This window comes from Harpia harpyja, chromosome 12, assembly GCF_026419915.1.
Source record: "Harpia harpyja isolate bHarHar1 chromosome 12, bHarHar1 primary haplotype, whole genome shotgun sequence".
Taxonomy (NCBI): domain Eukaryota; kingdom Metazoa; phylum Chordata; class Aves; order Accipitriformes; family Accipitridae; genus Harpia; species Harpia harpyja.
In genome coordinates this window covers 38724330-38747290 of record NC_068951.1, presented here as the reverse complement: position 1 = coordinate 38747290, position 22961 = coordinate 38724330, and the positions used below count along the sequence as shown (strand labels likewise).

General features: G+C 42.4%; 1 protein-coding gene across 1 annotated transcript; it reads right to left on the bottom strand.

Moving 5' to 3' along the window:
- Window positions 1-1556: 1556 nt before the first annotated feature.
- On the bottom strand, window positions 1557-22454 carry NCEH1 (neutral cholesterol ester hydrolase 1). Its single transcript, XM_052803549.1, has 5 exons — window positions 22214-22454; window positions 12479-12707; window positions 10506-10575; window positions 7923-8094; window positions 1557-6480 (listed from the first exon to the last, which is right to left on the bottom strand). Exons 1-5 carry the CDS (start codon window positions 22349-22351, stop codon window positions 5863-5865), a joined length of 1227 nt encoding a protein of 408 aa, XP_052659509.1. The 5' UTR covers window positions 22352-22454; the 3' UTR covers window positions 1557-5862.
- Between the last annotated feature and the right edge of the window lie 507 nt (window positions 22455-22961).

The window sequence follows — 22961 nt, the reverse complement described above, 5'->3', positions numbered from 1 at the left end:
GGTAAAACTTAGTCTTATATTAATGATGTGCTGCCAACTATTTAAACAACATTTATAAAAGAAATAAATGCCATTGGATTAGTGCCAGAAAAAATGGAATTAAAAGCAAGGAGAAAATGTGTGCCTCCCCTGGGGAATGAACAAAACAAAACGTGGCCCAGCTCCAAAGAGTTTTCTAAGTGGGAGGTGAGGAGCGGCACCTAGCCGGGAGGGATGCAGGTGAGGGGTGGGATTTCTGGATGCAGAGGCATGGGGTTGTGTGGGCTGGCTGGCCATGGGGTGGACGGACACCTGGGTCACAGCCCCACCGTGCACCCGCTGCTGCTCCGGTCCCACAATTGGGGGTAGGAGGTGGGAAACAGGGTGCTGCAATGGGAACGGGGAAATACAGGTCCAGCACCATCAAGGCATCCAGTGCAATCAGAGATGCACTTGGCACCAGGCTCAGCTTCCGAGCTTGTCTCTCCCGTGGGTTTTGATGTGTCAGCCAGCCCCACATGGATGTCGTACTCAACAGCACCGCAGTTCTGCAAAAAAAGTGTGCTGTATCTATGGCAGATTAACACTTGAATTAAGATGCCTTACGTACTCATCTACTGCCATTTGAGGGTGCTGTTGAGGATTTTGTGCTAGACACTCTGTCAGTCCGCAGGTGGCAGCTCAGCACCCATGGCAGCGAGTCCTTCAGCGGGTGCTGGCTCTGCATCCTCCCGCAGCGGCACCCGGCGCAGGATGATGTGCACGGCTGCACCAGCCCTGGGAGGCACTGCCCTGGCCTTGCCAAGCCCTGCGCCGTCAGACTTTTTACTACGTCTAAGAAAACATAACTGGGAAAAAATGTTTTATGAGGCCAGCCTGTTTTTAATGCATTCAATTCAATGCAAGCAGGAGTACGACTCCTGCCAACCTAAAAAGAGGCTTGTAAGTCCTTTGAAGCTTTTTTCCCCAGCACTTTTTTCAGCAGGAGGAAAGCTTTATATTCTGTGAAAGTCACAGGACCCTGCTGGACAGAATGGCAAACAGCTCCCACATTAGGGTATTTCAAAAGTAATGCTGCTATGACCATTAATGAATGAGAGAGCAGGGGAAGAAAATGGCTAACAGTTCAGAAAGAAAGAATGTGAAAGGAAGGCAAATGGGAATGAAAATGGAACTAGGACTTCCACTGGCTAAAACAGATTTCAAACGTATACATAATCTATAAACATATAAAAAAATGCGTTTATAGATCAGAATGGAGAACAGGAGCTCCGCTGTCTATTTTGAAAGAAAAGAATAGCACTAGTGCAGGTATTGTCCACTATTCAACACCAGCAGATGTGGTCACCATTAATCATTTGGCAGAAATGAAGTAAGAGGAGGTCACCCTCGCAGCCCACAGACACACAGGAAAGGTTTCCTGCCCTGAAAACAACCACTTTGGCTTTGGTTCAGCATTTCTTCAGGAATGCTGAGGTCTCCCATTTTATTTCACTGTCCTCTGCTAAGTGAAAACTCAAATTGGAAACGTTGTACATCAGAAAATAAAATCAGTGGTCCTGGGGAAAAAAAAAAAATCACAGATATATTTCACTTCATTTATTTGTTCTTCATTTTGATAGCACATCTCAATCACACTTGGTAATCAGATCTTACAAGATCTTTCCCCTGCACTGGGAAAAAAGCAAAAAATGGTCATGCATAAGATATTGAATGCATTCACGTCAAGTATGTTGTACTTCGGGGTTTTGAACATCATAAATAAGATAACATTAAACCAGCTGGTTTTGTTTTTTTTAACATCATCACTGTTACATATCATAGCAGATCATAGCAGCTTAAAAGGTTTAACACAGCTTAATCTACTTGTAGTATTTTTATTTGAAAAAGTTTCTAATAAAGTTTGGTAAGAGATTAAAAAAATATAGAGGCCCAAACACTATAAAAGAATGTTTTAAAGATAAAGCATTTCTTTTTAGTTTGTAGGGCTTGAAACCCACAATGGCCTTTCTGCTTTGGCTAGGGATGCGATTTTGGAATTACTTACATGAAGGTTAGAAAATTCAACTCACTTGTGATTTTTACGCATCATGAAACATCTTTAAATGGGTTTGGGCTATTTGAAATGCTGACCACCCATCCTTTAAGAGGTCCTAAGCTAGAGAGACAAAACCTCCATTTATTTCTGTAAATATTGGCCAAAGTACTGGAGACCTGCTATTACAGTTCACAGGTCTATGAAAGTAGGATACAAATGACTATAGGTGCTGTTATGCGAGTTTGGTTTTTTTTGTTTGGTTGGTTTTTTTAAAGCTTACATCTGAATACTTTGACAGCCATCAGGAACAAGATATTCTTGCAATGGATAGATGAAATCTAATTGTAGGAGGGGGGAAAAAGCTATCTACAAAAAGTAGCTAGCCATACTCATTGATTTCATGAAAAGAGAAGTAGACAAACTTATTATCTTCTTTGAGAAGACTGACTTTTACTACGCACAGGTAAAATATTGTTACAAATACTTGCTCAGATCCTACAACGTGTACAGTGCCCTAAACTGCGTTGTGAAATAACCAACGAATGAGGGTGCTAGGTACACCTGAGGAAACACTTCAGGAGACGTAGGACTAAACACATGAACAAATCGAGGTGTTGTAACATGCATTAATCTTAATCTCTTGCTAGCAGGCATCAGCTTTCCGTAAACATGCCTGCCGGCCCCGGTTGAGCTCTCAGCTGAGATAGTGCTCAGTTTCTGGGAGCTTGCAGCAGCTCAGCTGGCAACAACCCTCAACTTTCAACTTTGGGCACAGAGACTGCAGGCAAGGAGAACAAAGCAAAGTAGGAGGAAAGCTGAGTTTAGACTGACACTTACTTCAAGGTTTACACTGAATTTTAATCAGGTGTCTTGCGTAGCTATATACTAAAAGGTCTTTTTATAGCTGGAGCTCAGACCTCTTTTTATATGTTATAGGATCCATCACGTATCTTTGCAGCTATCACGTACTTAAACCATATAGCTGCATGATAAAAGTAGTCAAGATATTCTGACAGAACTAGTTAATACTGTAACATCACATCCAAGTTGTGCTGCGATCTTGGATGTCGCATCAAACCGGTGATGACTTAGTAAACACATTCAGTCCAGTTATATACTTACTACCATTTCTTGTGCCAAGACTTTAATGTGCTTCAGTGCATGAAGGAAATTTACAACCGACTCCATGAATATATATATTCCAGCTCTCCATTTCATTTCAGTTAAAAAACCCAGCAGCAATTATATTATAGCTTCACAGCAGATATTTATAACTTAGCTATAAACAAATGCTGATCTAAAGCTTTGCAGACAGCTCTCAGGCAAACTTAATAATTACAGAATTTATAGGAATATTAACCACTTTTTTTTCCAGTACTACAGTTACTACTATCTTTTAATGACAACAGGTGGATATAAATTACATCTTTTCTGACATGGGTCTACTCATTAAGTGGGAAAGCCAGAAGAAGCCTGTTGTTACAACTCAGTGTAACGATATTTTTTGAGGCTCTAAGTCGTGGTCTAAAGTCAAGTAAACGGAGCCGCCTCCATACAGTGGAAAGAATGCTGGAGCAGACCCTTCTTCAAGATTAGTAATCTGCCTTTCGAATGGACATAACTTTGGTTGCTGTCTGTTAAGTGTAAATTATATCTACTGAAGTTGTGTTTATAGGGGAAAGGAGAAAAGAGGGTTTAAATCTAGAAAAAAGTTTGAATTCTTCTGCAGTGTTAATTGGATATCTTGGCCAAATTTTATTCTGATTCAGATTGTCACTTGGCTGCTCTAACTCCACCAAGTCTTTTTAACAATCTAAATGGAAAAAGAATCTGAGCCACTGTTGAAAAAGCTTTGCCTTGTGACCTCCGTGTGAACCTATGCCCCGAAATGAGTTTCAGCCTGCATGACTGAGCCTACATCGAGGCCTTCTCTCATTAATAGCTTTTCTTAATACATACAACCACATTAACTACCTGATGTTTCTAGGAAGCAACGTTTCAGTAAAGCCATTCTCTTATTTAATTTAAATACCAGTGAAAGTAGACTGGTCTGTATATATTTTAAATAACATAAGGCAGTTTGATCTACCAGTACCTTTTTTTTTTTTTTTTTTTTTTTTTTTAAGAACTTTTCAGAATCCTGCCATAAGAAACATTCTAATGAAATTGCCTTTGTCATTATCTCCCAGCAGCCAGGAAGCCTCACCTTACGGTATTTTCACAGGAGCCAGGACAGAGATGAGCGAACTGCCCAGGAGGACCCGCAGCCTAGCCGCACCACTCGTCACGGGGCAGGCTGCTCAGAGCCAGCTATTAGAGAAGGATGGAAAGTCAAAAGGTACGGGATCTGTTCTGTGCCTGCCAGTCACCGTCACATCTGTGTGCTTCACCCACACCTGCCAATTCAGCTTCACAGCTCCTTTGTGAGGTAGGAAATTACTACTCCCTCTCTTGCAGAAAAAGAAAGTGAGGCATCAGGAGATTAAGTTGTTCTCCTGGGGTCCCACAGGAAGTCTGTGGTAAAGCTGAGGATGAATTTAATCCACTAGTTTAGTCACGGGTCAGCCACTCTCTCCTCTTTGCCTAGAAACACCGGGCTTTTGACACAACCTTCATTTCTGCAAGCTGTAAGCATCCTGGACAATATACACTGTCCCAAGTGGTTTCATTCCCCACTCTGCTTGTCCAAATTTTACAGACTGGCTCAAACTGTAGAGATTTGTTGCACAATAGCAAGATCATCTTACCTAGTGTTTTGGGTCAGTCTACAAGACAAAGTTTAGCTGCAAAGCTCAGATTTAAATCTTCCATATAGATTAGAGCCCACTTCTGTTTGCTTGCTTCACTCCTTCCAGGAAGCATGAAATATAATCAACACTACAAGCACAAAAGAAAAGTCAATGAACAAAAACTTCTACTATTAATTACAAACATTAGTGCAAACCATACAGCAGATTATTTTTAGTAAGCTCAGTATTTTCTGTAAGGAGGTCATAAAACTGAGGCTTTAAACACAAATGAAGTCACATTCTTTAGCCAAATAAGTAGTCAGCTTTGAAGTTCACTCACATAAGCAACCTGGATTCTGCTGCTACACATAATATTTTATCCTAGATATTTGTATGGATGCTGTAATACTTTTTATTGAAAATATATTAGTCCTGTGCTGTTATAAAATATAAATAACTAAAAGGCAACAAAGACCAAATTCCAAAGCTGAATTACACGTTTGGCTAAGAGAATTGTCTAGCATCATCTTAACTGCCTAGAAGAGCTTTTTTTTTTTTTTTTTAAAATTCAAACAAGCTATTTGTCTATATGCCTAAAAGCCAACACCTAAATCCATGCTTGACATTCAAATGCAGGGCTCTGCTGTCGAAGAAGAGAGTGTTCACACTTTCTTTGACATGAAGTGCTCACCACTGTTGAAAACTAGCTCCCATTTTTACATTTCAGACATAGATGTAGGTGTTTGCCTTTATTTCACACCATTTGAAAATTGTGGCCTTTGTACCTAATCAAGAGTCAAAGCTTGGAAAGTTGCAGGCAGTTAAGAATGCTACAGGAATGCTGATCTCCCTGCTCAACATTTGTTTATGTTTGGCAATTGTCAGCTGAAAGAAGGGGAAAACAAATCAAAGTTTGAAAAAGTATTTCTCAAAATACTTTGCTGGGCAAGGCCAATCGAGCTAGTGAATGCTGTAGTTAGTGGTCTGTAACCCCCAGCAGCTGCAGCGGAACACATAAAGTCAGAATTTGGAAAAGTGCACTTTTTCATTGTTGGCTTTGTAGCAAGAACAGACACCAGAGCTGAGGACCTTGTGTCTTCTAGAGAGACTCTCCCTTCAGAGGTTTTCATCCAGCCATTTTATATAGCTGTTTCTGGTCTGAATGCCTGCAGAGAAATCAGTAGGCCAAATGGTGAATATCATACAGCCATGAAAGCAGTCATCGAAGTGATCAAGCGTGACTTCCACGCCCGCGTTCTCCAAGCGCTTGGCGTACATCACCCCGTCGTCTCGCAGGACGTCATTCTCACAGGTCAGGATGTAAGTCTTTGGCTGCAGCTGCAGAGTTTCATTTTCTGCAAGGAGGGGGACTGCTCGTACGTCAAGCAGCGCTGGTATCTCCTGGATGATTTCAGCCTTGCCTGTGGTTTGTATTACAGGCTTGTAGTTCTTTTTGAACGATGAAGGCAGTAGAGATGTCCAGTTCAGACGTCCTCTGAAAGAGAGAGCTTGGCCAACGTCAAGAGCAGTGTGGTTGTTAATCAGTAGTGAGTGAGCAAAGTCATAATTACCATTGAAATAATCTATCCAATAGTTGATCATGACATAACGAGGCAGAACGGGCATATTCATGTTCTGCTGATAAGAAGGTGTATTGAAGTCAAATGCCTGGAGGACTGGATAAATTAAGGCCTGTAGTTTCGGTCTGATGGTCAAATGCTCATCTTTGCTAAGCTGTGGGAAAAATACAAGACAGAATTGGGATTATAAAGAAAATAAACATTACAATATCAACCTAGAACTTCATACAAGCAACCATTCATTTGACAATTTTTAGGATGAATTCTGCTCTTATGCAGATAATGTTGCTCTTTTGTCTGAAATATTAGCAACCTAATCTTTTTCTTCTCTTGTAAGGATGGCCATTCAGGCAGACCCAGTATCCTGTCTCCAACAGAAAGCAGTGGCAGAAGTTTATTGAAGGGTGCAAGAAGAAAAAAAAAGTGTAAAGTGGCACTTCTGTAACACAGTGCCCAGTTTAAGAATTGGCAACTGAAGGACTTCCTGAATCGAAGGAGCTATTCTTGCTTTTAACAGCTTTTCACGGATTTTTCTTCCATGAATTTATCCGATGATTGGTTTTTTAGCGTATACAAATTGTTGGCATCCACAGTTTTCTCTAGCAAAGGCTGACCATGTGCAGAAGCACCTCTCTGTGTTTGACTTGACACTGCCATCTGCATTTGATTTGAGCCTACCAATTATACATTTGGTGCCCCCTAATCCTTTTCCTGGAAGAATCAGCAAACACTTGTTTTGCTTCATCTTCTACACAAGATACACGGTTCTTTATCATATCTCATCTTGTTTAAAAAGAATTATGCATCAGGAAAACAAATTAGGAATGCTTTTTCCAAAACATGGTGCTATCATGTTTATCAGTCCTCAATATTGAAACTTTTCGTGTAATTGTTTCTTATTAATTTTGTCACCCTAATTCAATATTGCAAGGTTGTCACGATAATTAGTTGTCTGGACACGGTATCTGCTTTCTTATCACCAATGGTTATGGCAGTACGAAAAAGCTAATAATAATATTTCACTCAACCATGAAAAATATTATTACTTGCCCCAGGCTGCCTTTAAAATCTTTGCTAGATTAAATTCAGATTACATTTAAACTGCAGATACAAAAAAGAAATTTCCTTAAAAATGCGAAATGCTACAGGAATACAATTTAACAGAAGAATTAAGCTTCCTTTATTGTATTTTTTTTGTCCTTCATTTGTATCTGAAAGAAATAAAAACATATTTTCAGAGACAAGCATCTAAAACCAGGGAGCTAAATTGATAAATTACGCATGTAGCTAGTTACCTACTTAGAAAAATAAAGAATTCACCAACAAAAGGGGTAAAAAAAGTCATTTAGCTACTTGCTCTTAAAATCTGGCCCATAAGAACTCGTAACTGTAGTAAGACATTGCAAGCTATGTGATTCATACTCCGATTGACTCATTTTTCTTCTGTAAAGTGACTAGATGCTGGCTTCCCACCATTCTGTCCTTAGGGTTGGCACATCACCTTGTGATGATGAAGCACAAAGAGTCTGTCAGCCTATATGCATCACCGAACTAGGGTTTGTCGTAACGTAATACATAACAGACGCTGGATGTTACCTGCTGACACACAGCAGCTGCCAAATTTCCTCCTGCACTATCGCCAGAAATTGCAATTCGACTTGGGTCAACTGAATACTCAGCTAAGACATCAGGCTGCAAAAAATGCTTAGTAGCACGGAGAGCATCATGGAATTGCTCAGGGAAGCACACCTCTGGTACCAGCCTGTATCTACGAAGAAAAGAGATGAGAGACAATTATTACCGTCAATGCACCTCTCTTTCAGGATTAATAGGTGATATCAGGTATTTCCTTAATGGCAAATAACTATTTCATTAGGATAAATATTATGGGAAAAATAGGAGGTGTGTAATACTTATGTAAGACTTAATCTTATAATTAATGCTCTAATTTTGAAAGATTAATACGAGCCTACTAGATATGAATAATACCAAGATAGTATAAAATTGTGCAGCACTTTCCTAGGATTTCCCAACAGAGGATTTAATCATACATTATAAAAATGAATGAATATTTAAAACACCCTTGGCAAGAGAGTCATGACAATCAGGCTGGTGTTGACCCAAATCCCCACCTTAACTAGTATGAGGGACAGTAAGTCATATACGCCCAACAGATTCCACCGAGCCAAACACCTAAGCAGTTCTGTTTCCCAAATTTTTACCTATGCTCAGGAGAGAATGAACCTTGCTATACCTCCGTGCCATGAAATGAACAATAGCCAAGAAGTGAATACCAATTTGCTCCAATGCAACAGATTCAGTAAATCCTCTCCTTCATCAAAGAGCAGAGCAGGAATATACCCATTGCACAGGTGGAGAAACTGAGGCACAGAGAGCAAACGATCTGCCCAGAAACAGTCAGCAGCTGAGTCCCATCCATGAGATTTTCTCAGTTTCTAAATAACAGTGCAGGAGAAGTCTGTTCGTATTTACTGAATAATTCGTAATCTAAGAGTTGTTACTAGGCCTTATGGTACAAAGCATGTCTTCTGTTTGTAGCTTTTCAATCAACAGATTTTACATTTTCTCAGTAGAGCCAAGTGAAATGAGCAAAACAAAATCCAGTTTTCCGATTCAAAACATTTTCTTCACAATCTAAGCTAAAAAAAAGTTTCATATGCAGAATAAATTTTAAACTTAGGTTTACACAAAAAGTGTTTCAAAATCCACCTTTGACCTACTTTCAGAAAGCACTCTATATATTGCATCAACTGCAAAGGAATATGAAAGAGTCCTTTGGGAACTCCTTGCAAAACTGGACAACAGACTGTGCATATATCATGAAAGCGAGACGTGCAATTAAACCAATGAGAAATCTAATCAGTCTTCACTAGTTGAGTACAAACACCTTGACTGAAAGATATAATGGCTAAGGAGAAGAGGTAACAATAACTCAGAGAAACAGGCAGAATTATACCACCATAAATCAGAAAAGGAATAATAAGGAACTTTTCAATCCTATGATAGCTGCTCGCCTAGAATAACCAACAGCTGCCCTTTTACTTTTCATTGTTTCTGCTAATAAACAACAAGGTAGTGAAAAAAAAAAAAAGCTACCCTTTAAAGTACACTTTGAGGATTGAATAAGTAACATCAACTCCATATAATTAAGTTGCAATTAGATCACAGAGCTTGGTATGTAATCAACTGCAGGTGGGAAACTTGAGTACTTGCATCAAGTAATTGGGTTTGCAAAAGAAAATATTGACAATAAGGATGAGAAAAGTACCAATCAAGTTGGAGTCATCTAGGTAATGCAGTTAGCTAGTTGAGAGGTTTGTTTACCTTGAATTGTTCAGCGGGTTAAAAAAGCAGCCCTGCTCCTCTGTTGTCTGGCACCCTGGCAGTCCTCTGCTCTAGTGGAGTACAGGGCTTAAATGAGATGACTGGAACAGTGGGAGATTGAGAGAGCAGCAGGAAACTGCCAGAGTCCACAGTGTATTCTGCTTAATGAGCAGGGATAAAACGATTTGATAATTTGACCCTTGCTCAATATAACTTAGGAGCTGTGGTTTACAGACAGACTTTGGGGGGGTTAATATATGTATTTTAATATTACATATATAATTTTTCAAAATATATAGATAGATATAAAAATATACCTTGCAGCAGTGGGAGTGGCCACTGAGGATGAGAAAGTCCCTCTTACTACGTGAGGAGGCATAGTGATGTGGTTCAGCCTTCCTTCAGGTATATATCATGTCCAAATGCGTTTGGGTTTTTTGTTTGACTGTTTTTAAAGTTCACAAGTATTTACTGAATCATAACTTGGCCCTTGACTAATCTCAGGTTTTAGCTGCACTCCTTACATGTGGATACAATTGCAAGATGCACTAAAATTTGCATTTTAGTATTCGTCCAACTGAATTAAGTGCTACTCTCTTTTCCCACATTTCTGCCTTCTAAAATGACCTCTAAAATAATTAGAAACCCAAATGAAATTTTGATACCATTCCAATTTATTGTAATTTTAAAAGGGTAAAAATATCAGACCAGTAAAGGGAGTTATTGTCCAAGTTAAAGCCTTATACACAAGCCAGTAACAAGGGAACAGCTAGAAGAACTCTGTTAGGTATTTCTAATACCTTAAAATTACTCTATCAGTTTTAGATTACTCACTCAACTGAGACAACTACAGCATTGAGAGATTCAGCCATGATTCTGCAGAGATTGTTATAAAGGCTTGTTCCTGGAACGAAAGGACATGGTGTTAGGGACGTAAGAATCCACTTATGTTCAATATTCGCAAAGGCGTACGTAAACCTTCTTAGAAAATACAAACACATGATGCAAATATAAGCAAAGTAAATGAGATCTGCTTGCAATAGATAAAGTGCCAAATACATATTGTAGCAGAAGGAACAAAATTCACGCCTTGACAAGTCCTGCAGTCTAATGCTTTCTTTCTCATCTGTTTCTTGGTGACTTGGGGCATGTCATTTCATCCACCTATCACAATTCTCTCAGTTGGGCAAAATTTAAGGTACCCAGTGGCTTGAGGAGATTAGCATCCAGAGACAGTTATCACTGTATGAGTCACTGCTTGTTGTCCATTTTGTTATAGCCTGTATTGCTCAGATTCGAATGAGTTGCCCTATTAATGTCAACTGAACTACTCATTTAAGGGAGGATTAATCACAGCTATCCTGTTTATCAATGGACTGATTTTCTTTAATTTTATTCCCTTCCAGTTACTTAATTGTTGGTTTCCGGTACTATAAAATATACTAAGACTCCAAGCGTTTTCTAAAGTATCTAGTTTTAGAATTTAATATTTAGCTGTAACATTTGTGCCATTAACTTCTGCATCTTGGACTCGAGGATAGCATCTGACATAGCTGAATTACAGTCATCCAGACAAAATGCAGTAATTTAGTATAAACTTTTTGCACAACAAGAGTCATATGCAAACTGTTACAGAACAAATGACGTGGGCAGGACGCTAACAAACATCCCTTAGGCAGGCCTAAGAAAACCCAGCTCAAAGCACAATTCCTCTGTAGAAAAAGGAGCAAAATTTTCAACTGCTGTAAGGATTGCAGGACAAAGAGACTGGGATTTCCAAAGTCATGTGAAGGACAGATTTTAAAGCTATTTAGGAACCTAAATCTCACTTAAATCATGGTCTAAGTGACTTATACATGCATAGTCCAAATGCAATCAATATAGTCTTTGTTTTGGAACATTTCGGAAAACCCCATTAATGTTCTTTTTCTATAGATGAAGCCACAGAATGCATCAGGGCTGTATGGACTTCATGATGTCACAGGAGCAATGGGGAAGGAAAAGGGGGAAAACTGCTATCGGGTCTGGATCTCGGAGCAGCCATGAGAACTGCACGCCCTTTCTTCTCCCAAGGCTTCCCTCCTCCTGTATGACATGGAAAGATCAGTGGTTAGCTTATCGTTGTCTATAGCTACACCTTACTTTCTCTGATCCTGTTTGTGGCTTCCAAGTTAATTGGAGTAAATAGCATTAATTTTCAAGGTAATTTCTGCTAGTGGTGGCAGTGGTCCCCCAAGGGAGGGGACCAGACCACGGGAAGGTAACTCGCCTCTACCCATTTCCTTCATCACACCACCTGTTGTCTGCAATCAGCAGCATGTATTCCCAAGTATGTGTTAATTAAGAGCCAAACACTAGCAATGCTGTTACATGCAGTGTTGTTCAGCTCACTCTTCTGCTAATTACTGTGTGAAAATGGGGCAAACCCCTTACACCTAGTCACTGGGTCCCCATCACCAAGGACCGACTTGCACATGACCATAGAAAACAGGGGCTGGCCCAAAAAGCCCGTCCAGGCATCCCAGGAATTTAAACAGTAAGCTGTTTTGTCCTCTCAGGATGTAACAAAGTTAGCCTTTTGGTCCTTTTACAGCTCATGTGCAGATAACATATGCGGTTTTGCTGTGCGTTCACAGTATTTTTCCCCCTCCCTCCTTAGAGCCGATCTACCAGAGCGGAGACAGTTTCTACTGAATTCAGGTACGTCTTAGCAGGATTGTCATCCCTGGCAGGCAAAACGGCTTTTGGCTTCTCCTGCTAGGAGAAAACCAGACCAGAATCCTATTTAATTACCGGCAGACACATACTTGCACTTGCCAAGGCCCAGCCCCCTCCGTGGATGTAAACAACGCTGCGCTTGAGCCTTTCATCTCGCTTTGCAGGAGGTTCAAACACTCTGACTTCCACACCGTCAAAAACAGCATCTGTGATGTTAATGTCTTCGGAGGAGACAGACTTCAGCTTGTCAAAGGTACATATCAAATAATTCAGAACTGTCAAGTGATGGCTGAGTCTTAGATAGTGAATCAGGTGACACTAGGAGAAAAAAAAAAAAAAAGAAGAAAAAAGATTATTCCTGTTACTTCAGAGCGCATCATACAATACTGCATTGATGTTTAATGCAACTGTCTTCAAAGGCAGGTCCTGTATGAAAACAAATACAGATTCTTAGAATATTCACCCGAAAATGAATGATTATCAAAGACCTCTAATGCTTTTAAAGCTGCATTGAAACAAAACCCTGTCCATAAAAGAGTCTTTGTTGTCAAAATAAATCAAACCACGAGCACTATGTGGATCAAGACAACCGTGAATGAGCACTCTGATCCTTCCCTTTGAAAGCCACCTCCGAAAGGAGATGAACCTCACCAGCACGCTCCACTATGGGACTTGGGAAGCTCCTCAGACCTGTGCCCGCAGAGGGCAATACTACACAGGCAAAATGTCTGTGGTGGTAAGGTATCAAAAATGCAAAGTCTTTCTCTTGTTCCACCCCAAAGCATAAGTCTTTCCACTTCAAAACTGAGAAAGTTCTCAAGGATTGCAAAGAAATTTGAAAACAGGAATGGTCTTAAAGGAACATAATGGTTGTTTATTGGCTTGTCCTGTATCTACCTGCTGAATTGGGAGGGATCTGAAACACTATCCAAGAACCATGCCAGGTCAGTGATTTTTTTTTCCCCAACCCCACAGACTAAAGCGTGTTACTTTTTTTGTGGGGGTAAAACACTATGAAAATGAAGAATGATCTGAGCTTTCTGTGCCTTTATTGGTAGAAGGAGAGATTTTATCCCCTTTGGCTATCCAGGATTTTTATTTTCATGTTTTTTAAACTTTGCCCTGAATAGATTAAAAACCTGTTTCTCTCAGCAGACAGTGCTGGGATCCAAGGCACTCATCCAGCCTAAATGGCCACGACCTGCTCCCCATATATGACCTGCACACTATTTGTAGTGCGTACTTGTTCCCATTCCCTAGATGGTGCAGAAGGGATGGCAAAGGGTGAGCCAAAGGACCGCAGGGACTACGATGTCCAGACTGGCCATTAAAAAGAAAAAGTAGTGGGGGGTCTTCCCCTATTGCAAAGGTTATCTCTATCCTAGTGATGAAGGCTAGAAATTGGATAATCAGCTAAGCCTTTTGTAAAACTTTCTCAGTCAAGGCAATGGAGTTGGGAGGTAAAATTAATACATATACCTAATGTACACCTGTAGGACCACTACCATAAGGAAAACTGTCATCTGTGACCTGTTATTTTTCCTACAGGTACCAAATACTTGGAATAAAAGGTGTACTGTTAGGTGCCATGGGGCTTGTCTACACACAACTGCTTTAATTCTGCTAGTGCCACTACTGCAGTGCAAACCTGCTAGTACAAATTAAACATGCTGACACCTGAGAGCGAGAGGGGTCACCCACGTACCGGTCTAACTGCATTCATGTTGTGAAGAACGGATAGTTGCCATAGTTTAACCTGTACAAAAACTAAGTGGAAGCCAAGTCCGGTTCCTCGTGACAGACATGATTTTGCAAATAAGAGTTTCAGAATGTCTTTCTGGTTTCTATTATCTGTTCACAAGGACACCTATTTCATTTTCTTGACTTGGGTTTCTTAATGGTACTTCTGCAGTACCGTTTTCACAGCCACTTAGCGCCAGGTTTCAGCTTCTCTGCCAGGAGTGCCTGCTCATGGCAAAGGAAGGGCTAACGGAAGCAAACACACACCTCCAGAGGAAAAGCAAATTTTGAAGCATTCAGCAGCATCCATGCCAAAGAAGATCTGTCTCCTGAGAGGTCTACAGCCCCAGCTCCTTCCATGTAACTTCTTAATCTGTCACCGTTAGTTTGAATGAAAAAAAAAAAAAAAAAAAAGAAATACTGGCTTTCAGTCAGGTGCTGTATAGAAAGGACCCTGCATAGCCTCACTTCCACTGCAGGTTGCTGTAGAAAAGAGACAAGCTTTGATATTTCCCCCCCCCAGATCTATGCCAAATACAATGGGCTGCTATGCGAGCGGGGAGAAGAATCCACTTCCAAAACAAGAATTTACAAAAATTACTTTCTTTTCTTGCTTTAGCTTGTGGTAATGTCACCCTGGTGAGATAGTCTGGTGGGAATCCAAATTTTAAAACGTTTGCTGCTTTTTGGATGGAATATAATTTCTTTATACTGCAAGGCTTTTCTCTGGGAGAAGAAACACAAAGTATCCGCCCAGTGGGAAGAAATGCTGAATTCACATGGCTGTTTGTATCTCTGAATTTCAGATCATGCTTTTTCCCCACCGTTACTTAAAAATTCCCATAGGAAAACCCAGTTTGAGTTTGAAATCAGAAGAGCAATACATCTGTTAATAACTTGGCATACAATTTGTTGGGCTGCCATTGATGTAACCAGCTAAAGATCTGATCCTCCCGGTGCCCCATGGAGGTTCCCAGGGAAGGTAACCACTGGGAAGCAATTTTAGAAATACTGCCAGGGATAACAACGTTTCTGTAGATTTTTTGGGGGGTTTTTTTTTAGCCTGACCTGACTGTGCTGCAGTACACATCCCGTTTTATTTTTCTCCCACTTTAGTTCACATTCTTTGTAGGCGAGATTACCACGTGTTCCCTGGAATCAGAAATGTTTCATTTTCAAGGTTAGTTAGTGTTGTTTACTGAGAAGTGTTTTGCCCTGTTCTTAACCTGCAGGTGGCCACAGTGCTCTGCGGTTCAATTACACACTTCCATGCCTTTTTTTTTCCCCTATAATAGACCACTCTTTCCAAGAATCCAAAAACCTGGAAGAGAGGCTTTGTACATCAGGGCACAAAAGCAACAGTCCACTTTTTTTTTTTTTGTTAGGCATAGGCAGTTTTTTTGCCAAGCACTTATCAGACAGATTCTTTCTAAGTGTATCTATCTAATCAGCCTATTTGGTTGTCATTCATAAGGCATCAGGATTGCACTATTTGCTGGCGAAGAGCTAGTCTTGTCCAAAGTTCTTACAAATAAAATTCCTATATATAAATAAGTATTTAAAATAGATATATCTTATCACTCTGTAATAGAACTACTGGAAGAAGATGATGGGTTTAATGGTTGGCTAACTGTCTTCTAGGACTATGTTGCCACGCAAAGGGCAGACCTGCCCATCCTTTTGGCTGTGCTTCCCTGGCACCTTTGTGTTGGCACTGACAAACGCGAAGCCTCAGAGCACGACCTCGCTGCGCCAGCTCAACATGAACCCAGCAAAAACAGCGAAACAGCACTAAACTTCAGCCAGGTCACCATCTTACCGATAACCCAAGGGAGGAAAGAGGGAGTGGGGAAAAGGATGGGACCAGCCCTTTTGGCAGAAGTCCACAGTTGGATTGCCTTAAATCCATTATAAAACTGTATCCGGTCATGTTATGTGAGCAATAATTGGTTTGATCTTTGCTGGTATGTGTGATTTAAATTACCACCCTTCCTGTGACAACATGCAAGACTGTTGCAGGCTATCAAACATAGCACTTAAATATATTTGGGAACTACACCTGTGTGTGTGTATATGCATGGGGAAGAGAGAAACAGCGATGTTCTCTGGTGAAAAGGGAGACAAGACAGTGCTGTAATAATAAAACCTAGTGAAAAGGAAGGGAAAGCAAAAGGACAAGGGGGAAATTAAGAGACTACAGAAAAAAAGTAAAGACAAGCTCACAGAAAGAAAAGCTAGTATAAAGATGAAAGCCCTGTGGGCAATTAGCCCAGAACTGCAGTGCCAGCCACAGGCACGGCACATCACTCAGTCTGGGTCACAGCTCCAAGTTTTCCCATGCAATGACTGGCTTTATGCATCCGTCTGAACACACACTTTTATTTTCTGAACAGGTAACTCTGGGGAAACGTGGCTGGTGAACTTCATGGCACTATGGGCTGGACCGAGTAATGGGCTGACACACACCGAGAGAGCTCAGCTGCTGGGACGCGAGGCAGAGCTGGATGAGCAGGAGGAGCCCAGGAGAGGAGGGTTAGACAGGCTAGCGAGGCAAACGTGAGTATTTTGCTGGCGGTTGAGCCAATTCAGCAAGTAACCACTGTGGACACCTTACAGAGCCCTACTGACAACCCATTGCTCATTTCTGATTGCAGCTTTTCATTTCGGGGCCGTTGGCTCCCCGTGACCCATGGCTGCCTTGGCAGCGCTGTGATTTACACTCGCACCGTAACGCTCCCCAGCTCTCCAAGTCAGGCAAAGCAACCGCTATAGCCACAATCTCCTTCTCTTTTACCAGGACACCCCCATAACAGGGGTTTTCAGGTAGGGACAACCCAGGGACCCCCTAGAGACTCAACTGTTCAAGACTGCCACTTTCCTTCTGGTAAATTCTTTGGTGAGGGGTACCAGATCTTGAAAGATTTAATTGATGTAGGAAAAAGTTCTCAATAAATGAAAAAAGGAGTCAGGGTTGTGGTAAAAGGCAGACAGAATGAACAAGGTACTGCTCTAGAGAGGCACCATTACTTCACCTTTAATCACTGTTACCTGTCCCTAAACTATTAGGATTCTTCTGTTTGCTCCTCAGCTGGTGGTTTCATGAAGAATCCCAAATGCTCCCTGCTGTTATGCTTACCTCTCTCATGGACCTGTACTCCATATTAGTCATGTGTTCTGTATTACAAAAAAAAAAAAAAATCCCCCCCAAATTATTCTGTTGCTAATATCTATTAACCTCTAACAGTACCCAGCACATTGGGATTCTTTGTCCTCATATGACTTCCATAGCTGACACTGTCCGGCTTCGCGTCTCTGACCTTTAGCCATGAAATTATTGCAACAGGTCGCATTCAGAGAGCGCACAAAGGCAGCGTGCCTCTGAAGCCAAGCCGAATCCATCAGCTGCTTCCTCTACTGCCTTCGCAGCTGGTCAGACCCAAGGTCCTGCCGTGACCTTTCAGGCCTCAGCAGGATCAGGAATTAAGCAAACAGCTAAGGCTCTTTTTTCATACAACACTACTCGGGACTGAGCCAAATCTCACTCATGACTCAAATGAGTAATGATGCTGGAACCAGGCAACTGAACTGTCTAAGACTAAACTTCCTACCTCGAAAGACGCAGATACTATCCTCCATTCTGGCATCACTTTGCAAAACACATTTCTATGACATTAGAGTCCAAAATGCCAACTACAATGTCCGTAGTCAATAATAGAGATTAGTAGAAAATAAACAGGATCATTTCCCCATTTAGCTGTGTGCAGAACATACTGTTTTGTGTGTATTTCAGGCAGTTTATCCTGTTTAAAGGTGAATGTCTATTTTCTTTTATTTTACAGAACCATTTCTTAATGCAGGTGCATTATTGCCCAGTAAAGAATACGTATTTTTAATGCTGTTACAGAAAGACAGTCTTCAAAGACAAGTGCTCTCAGTTCTATGAATTTCCTTTAGAACTGAAAAGAAACCAAGATGACTGTTTTACAGTTTATTAATTAGAAGCAGAAACTAGATTACATTTTAATGTAAGGTTTTGTGCACATACCTATTCACCCATGACGCTCTGCTTTTATACTAGATAGAGAGAAAAGTTATCTGTTACTGCAACTAGGACTGCCAGTGTGGTTCGGTTTCTGCTCAGGTGCCACTGCTGTGAGACCTACCTGCCACAACTAAGAACTTGGTTTACTGTAAACCAATTCCAAGACTGCGTTCTTGCATGCAAAAACATCAACAACTTACTTGGCTGGCTACAGGTATGATTTACAACTGTCCAGAAGTTACATATTCTGAAATAAATGGGTAGATAGATATTAAAGTGTTAGAAAGAACTAATTACTGTTTTCTCTAATCCTGAATGTTGATGTCCCATGCCCTAGATTTTATTCCAAAAGCAAGTAAGTGGCAGAGAAGCATGATGCAATTGCTTGGCTGATGAGGACAACTATGGGGATAGTTTTCTCCCCTGTACAGCTGCCTACCTTCTTCCATATACATCGATCTGATGGCCTCTATGCCAACCCATTTGTCCTTCCGAACCTCTGCTAACAGCTGTCCCCATTCCAAAAAATCCTTTCTTCCTCGCCATGCACCAGAATAGCAAGTATCTTGAGAGTGGTGTTCAGAAATAACTTATTTCAAAGGGCTTATTAACTAAACATATGCTGCTCTCTTTAGTCCATAAGGGAGAGTGAATAGGGGAAGAAGTGAAAAACAACTGTATCAATCCTGCAATCAAAACAGCAGAATTATTAAATGTTGCTTTAGACACTTCCTGACAGACACCAAGTAAATAATACTTATGGTTTGATCTATGGCTCAGTTCCATAATTACTTTTATGTGGTTGTCGAAACTTCAGTGAAGCAGAGTTCTAATGTACCATATACATAGTTACGTACACAGTTTTTCAATTCTGATCTAAACTTTTGTTACATCATGGTTATCTGTAAAAATGTTACCATGTCCCATTTTGAGACAGGTCATTTTGAGAGGGGCAAATTACTCTCATTGTCAGTTAAGCACTTTTACATCAATTCATTAATATCATTAAAGTCTAAGTTTCTCTGTTTTCATTCTGCGGCAGCACAGGTCATTAAAGGGGGCGCAGGAACAAGGCTCTGCAAACCCAGTGCAATTTCCAGCTCTGCTACTGGAATTTTTGTGACCTCAGATAAGGTACTCCATCTCTTCCTATCTCTGTTCTCCCCAAATTAAGACTAGGGTAACATTATCGGTCCCATTCTGTAGTATGTTTTGAAACCTACTTACAGAAACTGTCCTATGAGCATTAGGCATTTTTTTAACCACATGATTATACTTGAATGTTTGTTGAAGTTTCTCAAGCTAAGCCAGGACACTGAGTCAGTCCCAAGCATGTGAAAAAAAAAAAAAAAAATTGTAGCTGACTGGGACAATACTCCACATGGAAATGCAAAACCTTATCATTTGTACACTGAAAGCCAGTGACAGCCTTATTATGTTTTATTGGTAGTGATTATTAATGCACTGAGAAAACAAACACATTATCCCTAACAAGAAATTGTCATGCTTAATTGTCAGTCTTCTCAAATCTATTTCAAAACAAGCAAAAGCCAATCAATTGTACTTGAAGCACATGAAGTTTGTTTCATGCTCTTCGAAAAAGGATTGCAGTATATTTTGGTGATTTTAAAATCAGAAGTGTACTTCTGTCTGCTGTCAAAACTACAAAGCAAAGTAATAAATAGCAAGCTGAAAATACATTCAGAAGTGGGTGAAAGTTCAATGGTCACACTTAGAGAAATGTTACAACTATTTTGTCTTGCAATAGCCGGTAGAGGAAGAAAGGGGAAGCTGAGCTGTACAAAAGGACATACACTTTTATTTTATATACACACACAAAAGCTGTCTAACAAAGTAAATACTCAAGCTTAACTTTTACAATCCTAGCTTCAGTTCACACAGGTCCTTCTTAATGACAGTCATTTATTCCTGACATTGTGCTGTCTCTCAGTGTTGGAAAGACTTCTGAACACTTGGAAAGCACCTTTCTCTTTCTCTCTGGAAACGAATGCCAAATGTCCCAAGGCTTACCTGTTGTGTGATGCAGGGCACCTCTGATGCCTCACTTCTTTTATGCTTCTGTGTAAGACTCGCTTGTTCCTTCCTTTGGTTTGTAAGCTACATTACAGGAACTGTTACTTGTTTAGTCATTTTTCTCACTATAGATGTTTGTATTTCTAAGGCCAGAGATGTAAACAACTAAGAAATTACCCCTTCTCCCCAACAGAGACTTCCCCACCCCAGAGACCGGGGACAGATGTGGGCATCTCAGCCCTGCCTGCCAGTTTACTCCAGCTGCTACCGAGGCAGGCTCTGTCCTGCCAACTCCTCTTGGGATTATGACCTCTAGAATACCCCAAAAGAGATATCCTTCAGCCTCCAAGCTAGAGGCACCAGAATTCATCTGACTGTGCCCAACATACCACATAAACAAAATGAACTTGTACGTAAGCCAATAGCAATATACATATATATAGCCACAGTCATATGATTTTCTAAAGATAGGTCTCCTTCAGCTAGAGGTTATGGCCTTGATTCACGCGTTCCTGGCTGAACTGTTATGATGTGTTTTGCAGGCAGCACGCTTTGGGGGCATCATGGCCCTTCTGTCCGTACTTACCAATGAATTTGGTCAAGCTGAGCGCTTGCTGTTCAGTTACTTGAGTTAACAACATGGAGCAAGTGAACATCAAGCCACAGATTTTACTGAAGAATGAAGCTATTGTAGGCCCCGTCTGTGTAATTTTCATAGCAGACATATGGGAGGGTATGCAAGCAAGCAGGTTTTATCCTGTACCAGCCAACAGGTTTTATCCTTTCATCCTAGAGATGCACTTTGATTCAGCAATACGTTTGGACCATGAGAGGATGCCCCAGTGGCTCAGATGAGTGGTCTATCTACTCTCAGACTCCATCTCCAACAGTGGCAGCCAGAGAAGCTATTCAGGCAGAATACACAAGTCTGGACACTGTGTGGTCCACTTTCCTCATGCTTCCCAGCGTCTGCAATTATTGTATTAGGAACGTAGAAGGTACATTCCCATCTAGTCCTCTTGGTATCCATTTACGGGCCCTCTGTCCATTAATTCATTTAATCCCTTTTTGAATATGCTGATGCTCTCATCCACTCACAAGTTTATGTATATTTCAGAACCAACCAAACTGAAATGCTGCTAGGAAATTAAAAAAAAAAAAAAGCAACAAAAAACCCCCAAACCAATGAACTTGCACATAAATAGTACCTTACATCAGGCCTGACCATGACTGATCAGTCCATGTAAAAGATCAGATCATCCCAGAAGAAGATAAAGTTCACACCTAAAGCCATTACCAGAAAGTTTGTGGTCTTCGATCTGTTTCATGTCAGCATAAGCACTGGCAGAAAACGAGGGAGACATCATGAAGTGACATAACTGTCACGTGTGTCTGGTGAGAAAATCAAGCATTCAGAGAGTTTTGTTTAGTAATACAACTCCGAATCAAGGCAGTTTAGTATTTGAAAGTGCTTCCCTACGTCTTCCTTCCCTAAGACATACTTAATGTATCGGAATGAGTTCTTTTCTTCTGTTTTTTTCCCCACCAAAAGCCTGCAAGTTGGAAACCAGACTAAACCACATCCTGCAAGATCCGCGCCGTGAAACCCAGAAGACGAGACTGGATGCCAGCTTTACTACACCGCGCACGCCTGATTTACTGATCGGGACGAAACCACGAGCAGCCCGGGGCGACCCAGCCCGGAGCTGCCTGCCGCGTTCACCTCGGCGGGCAGAGCATTACACCCCAACCCAATTCCATCTTCCCCTCCCGGATGCGGTAACGGAGCCGCTACAGCGGAGACGGGCCCCGGCTCTAACCCGCTGCGGATATCGGCGATGCTGGCGACTCCCCCACCCCGGCTCTAACTACAAAAAGCTGCCCTGCGGCTCGGCTCTCCGCATGGCCCGGGTCCCCCTCGGGCCCCAGGGACCGGGCCGGGGCGCTCTGTTCGCCTCTCCAGAGCCGGGACCGGCACCGGCAGCGTAACGCCGGGGCGCCGCCTTACCGTCTGCTGCACTGCCCTGAAGGTGGCATCCAGCAGCATCAGCTTCCAGGGGTCCGACACGGTGCCGGGCAGCGGCAGGTACACGTAGTAGGCGGACAGGGCTGCCAACGCCGCCAGCAGCACCCAGGCGGCCCGCATCGCCGCCACCCGCCCCGGGGTGCGCGGGGCCGCCTCCCCGCGGCTCGCCCGCGGGGAGCGCACCGCCCCGAGGGCCGGCCTCCCCCCCTCCCCGGAGGAAGTCCCGGCGTTTCCGTCCGCCGGCTGGGTGCCGGCCCCGGCTGGCGGCGGCCTTACGCGCGCCTCGCCTCCCCGCCCGCGCAGCGCCGCCCCGCCCGGCCCGCCCGGGAGGCCGCTCGGCGGAGCTCGCCGCGCCTCTCGCCCGGGGGACGCTTCGCAGCGGCCGCCGCCCCTGGGGAAAGCGTCGGCCGGCGAGCGGCCTGCGGTCGGCACGGCTGGCGGGGGTCCCCGAGGGGAAGGGGGCCGTGGCCGGCCTCGGCGGGCTGGCCTCGCCCCGCCGAGCCACGCGAGGCTGGCCTTGCCCGCGGGCGTGGGCTGGCAGAGGCACCGAAGGCCACCCGAATGTGCAGCGCCTCCTTCTGACTCCCCTTACCCCCACCCAGGCCACCCTTCGCCCACCTTGGGCTGCAGAAGCTTCTGGGTGGGCTGGCCAGGCGGCAGCGAGCACGACCCACCCGCCGACCCCACCGGTGTCCGTTTTTAGGGGTTGTGACACCCGGAGACGTGGGCG

Excerpts from the sequence above, each read along its gene's own strand:
- NCEH1 (XM_052803549.1), bottom strand. The coding sequence starts at position 22,351 with ATGCGGGCCGCCTGGGTGCTGCTGGCGGCGTTGGCAGCCCTGTCCGCC. Across the intron at positions 10,576-12,478 it reads CTGGGCCTTGGCAAGTGCAA|GAACAAGCCTTTATAACAAT; the intron begins GTATGTGTCTGC and ends CTTTCGTTCCAG. Across the intron at positions 6,481-7,922 it reads CAGCTGCTGTGTGTCAGCAG|CTTAGCAAAGATGAGCATTT; the intron begins GTAACATCCAGC and ends TTTTTCCCACAG.